Here is a 14,001-nt window from a genome sequence, read left to right on the forward strand (position 1 = left end):
GGTGAAAAATCAGAATCTGTTTACATTTTCCATGCACAATGTAGAGGGCGTTGTCAGCGCATCATAGACCCTCTTTAAAAGGGTATAACTTTTTTATCACCCGGTAAAAAATATATGGCTAAATTTGTTTTCCTGCACGTTTTAGGAAAAAAAGGTCTCTTGGTAGAGGTCTCTACAAGCACTCTTTTTTGAGATATTTGACTTTTAAAGTTTGCCGCATCTCCTGTGCAGTAACTTATTCGTGCAGTTGAATACCTCGTGGACCGTTTGAAAGTGCAATTTTAACTGATAAATCATGCACCTCATAAGTAATTGTATTTTTTTATTATTGTTCGCTTTTATTAAATGTTCGAAATGATCTCCGTTATCATCCCTACAAAGATTAATTCGGAGAAGACTTTTTTATGGAAATTTTGTTTTCGTACCATGGCTTAATTTTCAAAAGGTTGATGGCCTGGGTTGCAAAAACAGTTCCTTGAAAATATGGTGAACATAAAATAACGGGCTCGATTCTTCACACTCGCGTACTAGTCCTACTGGAAAGTATAATATAAACTTTAGAAGAATAAATTTTCAAATAAATGTATTACAACATTACTTTATACACTTTTTACAATACAATAGTTACAAAATTGTAATTCAATAAAGACCAAAAAAAATTTACAAAATAAACAATCTGTTCAACTAGGTACCACTGTATATTATATCAACATTTAAAGGTTAAATTACGGGAGTATATTGAAGGAAAAATTAAAAAGGGTAATATTGTTTAGTACGACTGCTGTAATAGAAAAAAATCAGGAAAGTGTATGTTTCTACCCATAATAATTTTTACGCAGTAAAGATCAAAAGAGAATTATTGTGAAAAGCAGAAGGTTTTATGACAAGAATTTGAAAGAATGACCACTTTACGCACATTTCACTTCATGATCATTACAGCAACGATACCAAAGGGGACCGATTTCTCTTATAGGGCGAATTGTTCATTTGCGGCTTAAGCTTAGTCCAGTTAAAGTCTCTCCTCGTATAGTGCAAACATTAATAGGAAATTAGTTTTAATAATAGATTCATAAAGATGTTTTTTTTATGTCCGTAAAAATATAGAGGTGACGGGTTTAACTCAATTAAAGTTTAAACCATAACTCAACAGCTCAGCCTTAGAGCACTTACTCTTATAATCACAATAGAAGATTCAGAATTTTTTTGGCAATATTTAAAATCATTAAAAAATCCTACTTAGTAATAAAAACAACAGGCTAAACGCTAGACTTTCCTCTGTGGCTTCTTGCTTGCCCTGCCTAATGAATCGTTCTCGGAGCCTGAACTATGAACACCTGTATAATAAGAAACTTAATTAATAACAGTGTTTAAAGTTAAATTCTATATAAATAGACATCAATTTGCAAATTCGATTACCTTTTGAATTTCTTCCATTGCTCCTAGGTTGGGGTCTTTTATAGTCTCTCCTATCTTCCCGTAATCGGTCTCGATCATTGTACGGACTGTATCCTCGTATAGGTGGTGGGGATACACCGTATTCGGAGTCATATGGTGGCGAGGGAGTTCTTCGATCGTACCTATTAATTTGTGCAACTTATACCTATATTGCCTGTCACATCCGAGGTACTAAAATTTAGGTACTTGTTTTATTTACTTATGCTAATCTTAATAAACGCCTGGGCATTCGCCTTAAGAGAGATTGATAAATTGGAAAGTTTAGAAGCACTTTGGCCTTCGTTCGTATCGACATCAGACAAGACACCCAATGCTAAGGTGAACGAAGACTTTTAAGAATTTTATTAAAAACTGTGCGGTAACTAGTATTTATCACACTTATTGGACGTGTCTCGTATATTACTTTTCATAACTTTAGATAAATAAAATGACAGATGGGCAGACTTAAAACTAGGGAACTAAATGGGATTAATTTCGCAACTAGTTACGTAATGAAAATAGCTACCTTCATTTTGTACTTCAATTAAGAAATGAGACCAGTAACAACAATGGGTGCTGTAATTTGACAAATACAGGAAAAAAACTTGAATACCTTACAAAAAGATCTGTATAAGGTAGGGACCGTGCGCCATTTTTACACTTATAATTTCAGATCAAATTTAATTTTCATGACTGCTGAAGAATACCACATCAAAATTTCAATTACCCAACGATTGCATTCATATTGAGTGTAAAACAAATGCTTGTTCCTAACGCCTAAGTCATACCTGTCATATTCAGAATAAACCGTCGATTCAGGACTATATCTGCCACCTACAGGAGGAGGAGAGCTCATTCTGCCTAGAGGTGGAGGTCGATGATCTCCTGAAATAAAAATAACCAATTTGAGACAAACACAGTACCATTTCTTATTTAATTTCCCGTAATATCAAATGGCGCACTTAAGTAAATAACCTTGTATAACGTGGCTCGTAATTTAACATTTTTTACAACTTTCCTCGGGATAAGCCATTTTATGCTTACCTGGAAACATTCCGGGTGCCAAACCTGGCAGGAACGGCGGCATTCCACTAATATCGTTCAGTGGTGACATCATTCGATCCAAGGGAGGTGGCGGCATGAACGGCGTCCCCGCTAGTGGGGGTGGTAAAAACGGTGGAGGCGGCATCACCTTAAGCGGCGGAGATTTGGTAATATGGTCCCGGGGATTGAAAAGTAGTGGAGGTGATTGAGTCGGGTTGGGAGAGACTGGAAGTTCACCATTCTGATGGTGCGGAGGAGGTGATTGCATCCCTGAAGAAAAATTTAGAAAGATGACGTCGTTATTAGAACATAGTATAAAAACATAAATAATAAATGTACAAGTAGGTACTATAAAAAAAATAAGTGGACAGATAGTAAGACTTTAATTGACTTTAAATTGTCTGAAATTTGTTGCTTTCGAGTTCTCTTACTAATAGAATTGTTTCCTTCAGCAAGTGTACGTTCTCTCAAGGTCAGTCGATTCCTCAAAATTGCCGCCTCATGTCTTGCTTCCTCTAGCTTTCTCTCTGCCTGACGTTGGATCACCCAATTTTCTTGATTCTTTTTCTCAAGCATCGAAATTTGACTCTTGAGCTCAACCTCCTGGTTTATAATTTCTTGTTTTAGGTTCTCATTTTGACTTCTAAAAACGTATGTTACATTAATGTATTCTATTCATTGACATAACATTCACTTGTAATTTTGCAGTTCTTCTTGCATGTAGCGTATTCGTTCGGTGGTAGATGTGGCTTCGCCTTCTTTCGTTGCCCATAACGACTCATATTTATTTATTTCCCTATCAACGATAAAAAATTAACAATTATGTCACGCATAAGTATACTCTAACATCTTACTTTCGCATTTGTGCCTCCTTTTCCTTGAAATAATTGTTCAGTACTTCCAGCTTGGTAGTACTTTCTACCTTGTCTTTATCTGCTTTCTCATATTTCAGCCGTAATTCTTCAATTTCTTGGGTTAAATTCTGAAATTGTGTTGTGTACGACGCATTAGCTTCCCTTTCTGTAAATAGACAATTAGATTTTTGCAAAATCTCGTCAGACGTTGTTCGAGCAACATACCTTTAGATATTTGTTGAGAGTATTTCAAGTTTTCAGACTTCATTTGTTCCAGTTGCGCTTTCACCTCACTAACGTCTAGAAAAGATTTTAATGCATTTTTATCATTTTTGACAGATTTCACAGTATTTAAAGTCTCTTTCAAAGAATCGTATTCTTTGATTTTAGTATCCGATAGTCTCTGTAGGTCAGCCACTTTCTGATTTAAACTCTAAAGAATAAAAAACGATATTTAGAAAATCAAGGGTTATATGGTACCTTTTATTATTCTTACAATAATATTGTTTCTTAAAACGTGCTCTTGAGTTAAGGCCTCTTTACATTTGTTTTTGTACATTGCTATTTCGTTCTCTAAACTTCCATGTTGTCGATCTTTCTCTTCTTCAATCTTTAATATTTTTTCAACCATCTAAAAAAATTTAATCCATGAGAAAATGTGTCCGAATAGTTTTTATTGAAGACATAAAATTTTTATAGGTGCGCAAGACACCGCAATTCCCTCTTCCAATGTCATCGCATTTTATCACGTTACATATGTATAGCGATAAAAAAATTATTTTTCTCCTAAAGTTATTTAGATGTTGGAGTAAATATAACATCCATCCATCTAATTGACCAGCAAAAGGGAAGAACATATAAAATCAATAAAAATTAATTAATATGCTTACCATATCAACTTCTCTTTGTAAATCACCAACTTTTTTCCTTGCAATATCCAACTCCAGCTTAATTTCATAACTCTCAGTCTCCCGAATATTAAGAGTATCATTTAGGCTGTTAATAGTATCCTGTTGTTCCAGTAAACGTTTCTGCATTTGCTCAATATTATCTTTCAGAATTTCGCTCCCATCGCCAGAATTTAACATTTCTGATATGATTTTATTAAGTTCAATTCCAACTTCAGTGGAATTATCCAATTCCTTTTCCAGGGCTAAGATTTGATCCTCAAGAGCAAGTTTTTCTTCAACTATTTTGGACAGTTTATCATTCAGTTCATTGACAACCTATGAAATTAAAATACTGGCTGACTCAAACTGAATTTACTGGGTGCCCCCCATTTAAATTCCAACAAGTTGATCTTGGTAACCATAAGAGAAGATGATTAAAAGAAGACAAAGCTATGAATTTCAATGAAGACTCCCGTTCTGTAGGAATATCATCTTAGTTTTGATGTATTACTGTCAAAAAGTCAGAAAAGCCAAATATGAAAATTCACCAATTTTCAATTTCGCGGACCGTTTTAAAAGCAATTAACATTTGTAAAATGATAAAATAAAATAATAATCAGCGCTTAAAAAGGTACTTTTGTCTCCATTTAATAGGTTCTCGTAAGGTTCCTGAGATTTTTATGTTGGGTCAATAGGCATGAATAACAAAAAAATCATTACCTACTAAACTTAAAAACTACATATGGGAAAATACTTTAACTACAAATAATTACCCTTACCTCATTTGGCACAGTTTCCACAACTAACTGAGTTTTTTCCTCAACAAATAGTGTTGTTTTCTCGTGCAGTGCGTCGTTCTCCTTTAACGTTGCCAACAACTGCTGCTCTAATTTGTTAATTCGTGCTATTAATGGCCCTTCCCGTCGGCACTTATCGACCAAAATCCACACAAATATTAAAACCAGAACTGAGAATGAGGTAGTAGTGAGGTATAAGAACAGATCTGAACTGACAGCTTCCACAAAGACCTCCTGCAATATGTCGAATAAAGTTGTAAATGCATGACAGTTGCTTCAATTTCATAATTTATTTGATTAATAAAATCTAAATCGTATTTATAATTATACATAAAATATTAATATTTACCTCAAAACTCTCAGTGCTAATGCTTCTCAGCAATTTGTGTTGCTTAGGTATAGAAACTACTTCACCTTGAGGACAGTCATCTCCATCTTTATCACAGAAACCTTGCTTGGCAATCTGGGGGCACTGTTCTAGCTTACTGTCACAGGTTTGGACGTCATGAGATTTCTGATGTAAATTACTTAGAGGATGGTCGATGTGGATATCATCATTTACATGGTGACTCTATAACGGATATAGGGAAAATGTTTATTTTTCCACATGTTCCATTTGCACATATTGAAAGATATACAAATATCAGATTTCCATGGACAACCGATTTGCAAATAGAAACAATGAAAAATAGAACAGGTTCTGTTCTAGCATTCGCTGTTTTGGTGTTGCAAAATTAACCACGGTATTGACCTTGTTGCAAATTTCGTGCAAAAAAAATCTGTAGTTTAATGCCAATGACGTAAGTGATTTTGTTGGTTGCTTAATGTATCAATAACCTGGTCAAATCCCTCTCTCACTTTTAGAAGATATATTTAGCAGTAAGTATCACATCAATTTTACACTGTGAACCCTCTTAAACTGCGTCTATATTGTAACTTTGTTGACTTACCTTTTGAATTTCCACATCATGCTTAATGTCTTCTTTAAAAGATGGCTTAACTTGCTCACTTATTTCATTGCTAAAGCCAAAAAGGGAGAGTATCTCTGAAAAAAATCCACCTGCTAAAGAGGCACTTTGTTCCTGGTGAATATCATTTGGATCAACAGAAGTCTCCTTTGTAATTCCAATTTCTTCAGGTGGATTAACTACCTCATCTGCAACTCTCTCATTACTTAAATCAACATTTTCCATCTTCTCTGTACCCAAATAATCTCGTATAGAATTTTTTCCTTCGACGTTATTATCTTCAGCTCTATTTTCAATAAAATTAACTATTTCTGCTCTATTATCTTCAAGAGGTAGATGGCTAGAATTATCAATAAGTGGAGCATTTATTTCACTAGCTGACTCAGCAGTCTCTTCCTGCTTCGGGACGAAATTAAACAAAGGCAAAATGTTTCCAATACCGCCAAAAATACCTTCATCTTTCGGTTCTTCATTCTTTGGGGTTTCAACATTGTTAACTTGAACATAATTTTCAGCTGGTGAATTATGTGGATTTGACAGAAGGGGTTCGGCAGATATCGTGGCTGCTGGATCTTGTGTTACAGCCTCTACTTCTTGAGCCAAAACTTCAATTTCAATAGGAACTTGAGTTGTAGGAACTACATTATTATTGTTTTCTTCCGAAGCAACATATTGTTTACCGTCTTCATTTCGTCTATTCCCCTCTTCATTCTGAAGACCAACATTATCTGAAGCAACGGAAAGGGTTTTTGTATTTTTTTCTTCAGAATTAGTGGAAATAGTTTTAGTTTCTGTTACGGCCTCTGAAACTATAGATTCTGTTTTCAATTCAAGTGCGATTTCTTTTGTTTCAGCTTCTAATGAAAGTTCGTTATTATCAATTTTTTTTTCTGGTAGTGTAGTAGTTATTTTATCAATGTTTGGTGGTGTGACATCAGTGTTGTTTCTTGTTGCATCTAAAACAGAACAAATCTTACTTAAATAGCTATTCATTTAACCAGTTAGGGAAAACGACATATTGTTTATCATCCGCCTTCTGCGGCACGAACAAAGCAAACTCCCGTAATGAACACAAGTTGAACAAGGTCGTCTTTATTTTTAATAATTTTGTTATAAAAAAAACAAAAATACTCGCATAAATGTGTTATTGACAATAGGTAAATAATTTTTCAATTATAAAAAATGACGTTCATAAAATATCATTTCCTAAGCGCCGGATAATAGTAGCATCGTCTAAGTAACGTTTTATTGCGTGGTAGCGATCGACAATTTTTTCACAATAATCTTTTTATCAGGTATTGTGCCAGTCCAATTTAACACACAGTTAAATCTCTTCATCTATCCCAATACATTCGCGGACTGAGGTCGTAGTTGTATATAGTGACAAATGCCTATAAACGAAATGAAACGTAAACTGAAAATGCGTTTTCATCTAATCAAACGAGAGAAATAGATAGTTCATTTTCTGCTTTTGACCATTTTTATCTGTATATGATGGCAGTCTCTCGATTAAACAAACTAAATGTTTTAAAACCCAACAGATTTTAAAACGTTTATTTATCAAAACTAGAAAACAGGTATTTACTCCACCTGCTTAGAATTTCTATGCCTGAAATATAAGAGTTAAAAATATGTTGCAGATAATTTACCTTCATATTTATTATTTTGTTCCCCCTCACTAACTGGTAATGTCTTCTCAGTTGCACCAACTACAAGTCCTTCGTTCTTTTGATCTGCCTCATCACTTTCTGTCATATTACTGACAGCATTCTCTAATACATCATGCAAAATTTGAGAGGGTGTATTTGCTTCCTTAATGGAATCACTAGCTGCACCTTGTATCACAGTTTTGACTTTATGTTCAGGAGACTCATTTAATTCAAAGTCTGTTTCATCATCAGAATCATCTTCTGTATCATCTCCATTGTCATCTTCACCTTCCTACATTTTCAAGTTATTATGTGAAGATGTTTCCTTATATCTAAACTGTTTCTGCAAAGTTTATCATGAGATCAGAAAAAACTTTAAACATAAAAGTTGTAAGATTTCTCATAAATCTCTAGAAAACGTTATTGGATAAAACAAATAAAGATTGTTATATTCTGAAAAAAATATAAGTTGGTAAATTTCTAATAAAACACCAATGAAACACATTATTTTTTAAAAATAGATTGTTGCCATGATTAAGTGTTATTAAAAGCAAAAATCTCAATTTATAAATGTAATTAATTTGAAGGCACTAAAATAAAATATCAAAATATATATTTTTTGAATTAAAGAAGAACATACAAAATATTCAGATCAAGTTTTATATTTAAAATTATTTTTCATCTCTTATAATAAACTTGCTGAAAATGTCCAAATATAAGTAAACTCATTATACATAAAATCTTTATAAATGTAAGAAAATATTTTACTTACTTCTTCTTCATCAGATTGATCCTCTGTTGGTATAGGTTGTGTAAAATTTTCTATGCTTTCCTTGGAAGATACATCTGGGTTTTCTACAAGAGGACTGTCAGAAACTGTAACAATATTTGTAAATATTAACAGAAAAATAATACACTCACATTATTCTACAAACAGTGCTTTTGGCTAAAACAAAGCACAAATAAAACATAAGGTACCGACACCATTATTCTGTGCCCTTTATCATTCAATTAATCACATATGTATCTATTCTGATTCAATGTTTACCAAATAACTATATTAAAGAATATGAATATAAAATCTGAACTGATTAAGATTGTCACATCTTAAGACTATAACTTTGAGGTTACACATTTCTTTAAACCAATCTAGCTGAGTTATTGTAATTTCTAAGGAAACAGTAGAAATATACAAGTTGTAAGGCATATAAGCTACAATAAATACTCACTTATCACGTTTTCCCTGAAAAGTGTAATTTTTTTAATCTGACACGGACTTATCTATTAACTAAAAAGAGCCAAAACTCAGCGATAACTAACCTGCATCTAATGGCTTTGTATCTTGAAATTCTTTCAACACATCTCCGTCGGATGGTGGTAATTCTGTACTCAAACTAGCTATATCCAAAGGTATTTTAGTTCCATCAACAATTTCAAAAGCCTTCAAAGTGGTATCAGCCTTTATTTCTGAGATCTTGTTTTCACTGTTCAATGGTGCTTGCTCCTTTTCTGATAGTTCTGTGTTTACCAATACCTTGGGGCGCTGGGCACGATGCGTTTCACTTATAAAGTCCTTATTTACGTAGCCTCTTTTGCCAGCTATCTCAACACCAAGAAATTCTGGTCTTGTTCCTGCTCCATAGCTAAATATTTTCACCTCCTCATCCGGGCCAAAAGAAAGTATGCCTTCCTCTATGCTATTGTACTTTTTTAATGTTTTCCCGACCGAAATAAGGCCTGAAATTGATAAGTAAGTAGAGTTGGTACTTAAGTAATATGTCATTTAGTGAATATAATACTACGGTTCTAGGATACCTGAGCATTTCTCATCCACACACAGCCTCTTATCGGATATTTCTGATCTCGAGAAATGTATAATTAAAATAAATATAACAAAATATACCGATTTAAAACTAAACATTTTGGCATACTTTCGTAAACCGTTTAAAATTTATTCTGAATTCTGAAAGCCACATCACTGTTTTTCGGTTTGTTGCGTCCTCTGGTGGACACTATGCAAACAAACATAAAAAACATATGATTAAAGCCTGATTGACACTAGAGAGTCACGAATAGCAATATCCATATTCGTATATAGAAGCCAGCCGTGATGCACAAAGGCAACAGCGCATTCAATAGCTATACTTGTTTTACCTTTGTGTTTACAGAGAAACTGACAAACGTTGGTGATAAATTATTGTTATTTATATTTTTAATAGTAATTGATACCTTATAATCATTGTTTGAATTAATACGATAGCTTAAACAAAAACAGCGTGCGTTATTACATGTAATATTTTAATTTCCCGGCCAAAAACGGCAAAAATGTCATTTCTCTTAGTAGAAGTAAGCTATAAACTGGCATTCTTGATGCTGGGTAGGAAACACTACGCTATGTGTCTGTCCAAGAAATAACAATAGAAAAATTAATGGGAAATATTATTTTGCTTCTTCTGCTTAAGAAAATAGGAAAAAAAGGGCTTCTGCTAAGGAATAAAATCCTTTTTGAGAGCAGTATACATTTTTATACCGCTATTACCTTTAATTTTTCTCCCAAGAAATAAAATTAAAACCTTCCCTCGATGTCAGAAATATGTTGTAAATACGTAGGTGAGTAACTTGAGAAAGATATTCCTGAAAATGCTTATTCGGAATAATATTTTCTCTGTTCTTATAAATTTAATAAATCCGCAAGGGTCCTTTATTTCTGAACCTCTCCTCGTATACAATGGAATATATATACAAAAGCATCGGAGATTTCGTTCGCCATATTGTCCAGAAAATATCTTTCCAAATTTTTTTTTTGTAAATATTTAAAAAATGAAAACTCTTTTAGGAAATAACGTATGTTTTATCTCATAATTTACAGTTTAGGTTAATAAAGAGTTGTAAATTAGATATCGCAGACGTCTTCTTCTTCTCACCTTCCAGTTTACTTCCTCAATCATTCCATTAAGAAAATTTAAGTTTTACACGTAGCAATATATTTAAAAACACATTGTTGAAATATTTGACCTAAGAGTTCATTTATAAAGTCTATATATTTCATTAGAAGCAATAAATTTCGTGAGGGTAACTGTCTTAATGTGTCTTTAGAATCTCCATGACATCAACGATGGCATAGAACAGGAACTAAGAAACCTCTCTTAATGAAATAATGATCAAATTGATATTTCCAGTTCTTAATTTATTCCTTATTTCCTCCTTATACAACACTTTGGCTTGAAACCACACAATCAAAGATAAAAATGACCTCCATTCAACTTCAAAGCATCTATAAATCTGAAATTCAAGCTGCTACTTGAAAATGAATGACGAAACTATTTTCGTCTATCTTGTAGAGATATAAAAGATTTATTTATATTTTGAGAAGATCTCACGTATTTAATTACAGCCTAATAGATTTTAATTTATGTTTTTTAGAATACATTCTAGCATTTTAAAATAAAGAGATCTACCCAAACGAACACCCTCCTGATTTATTAGTAATGCCGGACTTGCCGAAAAAAAATCAACGAATTCAATCGGGTCACTTTAAAAAGGGTCTAGCCGGGCCGGTAAAAAGCATTCCTCTGCCGCATTTAACCATGTTAGGTCAAAACAAATATCAGATTAAACATGAAAAATGCTCATTTATAAATTTTTCGGCTTCCGACGCGCTCTGGGCCATAATGTTTCGCTCTCAACGACCGTGTTTCTTTAAATGCAGAGATTCTGGGGACTGATAACAGTTTACTTTAAATTCCAGTAGCACTCTTTTTATCGGCAAAATAATTATTTTTTCGTCGTCGTCCCGATTACAGCAAACTGAAATATCTAAATACAATTCACACACAGGTTGTAGATATCTAACTACCTGTATCACAAAAACAAAGATGTTTTTGAACTCATGTCTATAATATTCAGTGTAAATATTCAAGTTGGAATGATATGGGAAACTTTTTTATTAATAATTTTAAAATAAGTATGTAATGGGAATTTCGCAAAAAAGGGCGATTAGAAGCTTCGAAAAAGAGCACGACAATGGCAAAGTACTAGTAGAATGACTTAGAACTCCCACATAGATACACAAATTTCTAACTCTGTCTTTTCCTATTAGTAATTAATGACCTATTTAAATTGAGCGATTATTATGAAAATATATTGAGAGACAAACAGGTATTATTATACGTTTTCAATAAATAAGAGATAAACGTGCATTACTGAAACTAACAGTAATAAAATGTTCTTGGGCAAAAATGTACGTTTTTAAAAAAGCTGATACAGGACTTTAAAAATCTGAAGCTTGATTTTTCGATTTTAGATTTAAAATCATGCAATCCTTTTTATGGAGAATCATTTTTTTCGTAAAATTAATAATAAAAGTCTTCCACATGATTCTAACTCAAGTAAACATACTGCCTAAAGGTTTTGCCTTAAAACTGATTTAAGACAATACCCTTAGTTTGGTCACGTACTTATTAAACATCCTGTATAAGTACTTTGCTCATATATTATTTCCAATTTCTATAAATAATATCTAATTAAATTAGCTAGTTTCGCAATGGCGGCTCTAGAAGCAAATGGGGGTATGTACGGTTATTAGCTTCCCCCGCTCCCCTTCCTCCCAAATAATATATGTATATGTAGCTTTACCGATTTTAACTGGTTAACGTTGTCCAAAACGTAAAAATGGTAGTAGTAAAATTAAAAATTAAATTTAAATAGGCGTTTAGCAATGATTGTATCACCCCCCGGGCATTATAGATTGGTGATCACCTATACCTAATTATTATTAACATTGCCAAAGTACGATATTTTTACTTTAACTGTAAATTACATTCTACTTGTTCTAAGTAGATTTACATTTTAATCTGAGACAATATTTTTATAACATTTCAGTATTTTCGATTGCCTCCTACGGCACTATTTTTTCGGAAATTCATTAAAACAAATTAATTTAAAAAATGCAATAAACAACAACTTTAATGCTACTTACATTAATTTTAAGCTCTATCTCAGTTTACCCTCCATGAGTTATCGTGTATCTTAGGAATTTCGAGAATGATATTCGCCTAACTATCAAATAAAATCCAGTTCAGTAACGCGATTTTTATTTTTATTTTTTTTGGTTTTTGAGCCAGACATTATATTCAAGGAACACTCACATTTCCATGGTTGTTTATCCATGAATTGCACATAGTTTTGTTCTAAAACTTCCATCAAAATGAAATATTTTTCACGAGTGAAACTGGGGGAGATGCGAAGAAGCTATTACTATCCGACCGAAAGGTCATTGCTTTGTTTCCGAAACCTATTTATTAGTTTTGATAAAAATAATGCTGATATCAGATTAAAATATGATTTGAATCTGCACATTCACCATTCGGCATAATCCTGACCGTAGAGTCGTTACGTTTCTATGAATTTGGCCTTTAATTGTACGCAATTTATTTATATGTATATAATTATTTAATAAAACTAACAATAAAAAAACATTTTTTTTGGTTGAATTTAAAATTTGTTTGCAACCGAAAGGGGGGCAAATGCGGAGAAACCATTCATTTCGCCAGCCAAGGCATATCCTCTGGTTTTTAATACCTACATGCGCATTCTTGACAGAAGTGGCGCTTCACTGTGGGCAAATATGCGTAAACAAATACCACGTCTTCATGAAGAGTCAGTTCCAACTCATTTTAACGTCGTTCTCTAGGAAATCCGGTCCCAGTTCTGTTGGCAGCGTTTCATGCGGTATTCCGAATAAAATAATCCGACATATGAGTTTAGTGAAAAAGATACCATGCACGTACCTACGCCTCTGTATGTCAAGCTAACCATTTCCTCGATTATAGTCGTCGGCTCTTTTGATCCGGTTGATCGATGAGCCGATGCGGTGCGATTAATAAAGGAAACGCATTGTTAGAAGGCACGTCTAACGCCTCTTAATCATGCGGTCCGCATGTCACCGGCCGAAATTCTTCGGTGACGATGACAGATCTGAGGGAACGGATCAGTTTCTTGTGGAACAAACCGTGCAAGGTCGAACTTAAAGATCATGATCCAACCTCAAGTTTTCTTCTCCAAAAGGAGACATTAATCATAATTTTAATATTTACTCATTCGCAACTAAACACTGCAACAAAGTCCTAATTTCAATCCGATCTCTATGACTTTACACGTCACAAATTTAAACAGATATATATATATATATATATATATATATATATATATATATATATATACAGTGGCGTTCAAATAGCAGCGCCACGAGCAGTTTGGCAGAGGGTTGATTATGGACTTAGGTAATGCTTTTTGGGAATCACAGATGTCGCGCTTTCCCACGGCACAGTATCAAGCCGAGTCGAGCGAGTACAATTCCAGTCATC

The 14,001-nt window shown here is 33.4% G+C and overlaps 1 protein-coding gene across 1 annotated transcript; it reads right to left on the reverse strand.

Moving 5' to 3' along the window:
* Positions 1–566: 566 nt before the first annotated feature.
* LOC136348785 (transport and Golgi organization protein 1-like) lies at positions 567–9,641 on the reverse strand. The gene is made up of 17 exons (XM_066299925.1): positions 9,452–9,641; positions 8,957–9,373; positions 8,409–8,512; positions 7,637–7,928; positions 5,970–6,943; positions 5,369–5,590; positions 5,002–5,253; positions 4,223–4,558; positions 3,829–3,963; positions 3,558–3,765; positions 3,333–3,498; positions 3,173–3,274; positions 2,910–3,121; positions 2,479–2,748; positions 2,223–2,319; positions 1,417–1,577; positions 567–1,334 (listed from the first exon to the last, which is right to left on the reverse strand). The coding sequence occupies exons 1-17, from the start codon at positions 9,555–9,557 to the stop codon at positions 1,264–1,266; spliced, it is 4,125 nt and encodes a 1,374-aa protein (XP_066156022.1). The 5' UTR covers positions 9,558–9,641; the 3' UTR covers positions 567–1,263.
* Positions 9,642–14,001: the final 4,360 nt, after the last annotated feature.

The sequence above is a fragment of the Euwallacea fornicatus genome, chromosome 35 (genome assembly GCF_040115645.1).
Source record: "Euwallacea fornicatus isolate EFF26 chromosome 35, ASM4011564v1, whole genome shotgun sequence".
In the NCBI taxonomy this organism is placed as follows: Eukaryota; Metazoa; Arthropoda; class Insecta; order Coleoptera; family Curculionidae; genus Euwallacea; species Euwallacea fornicatus.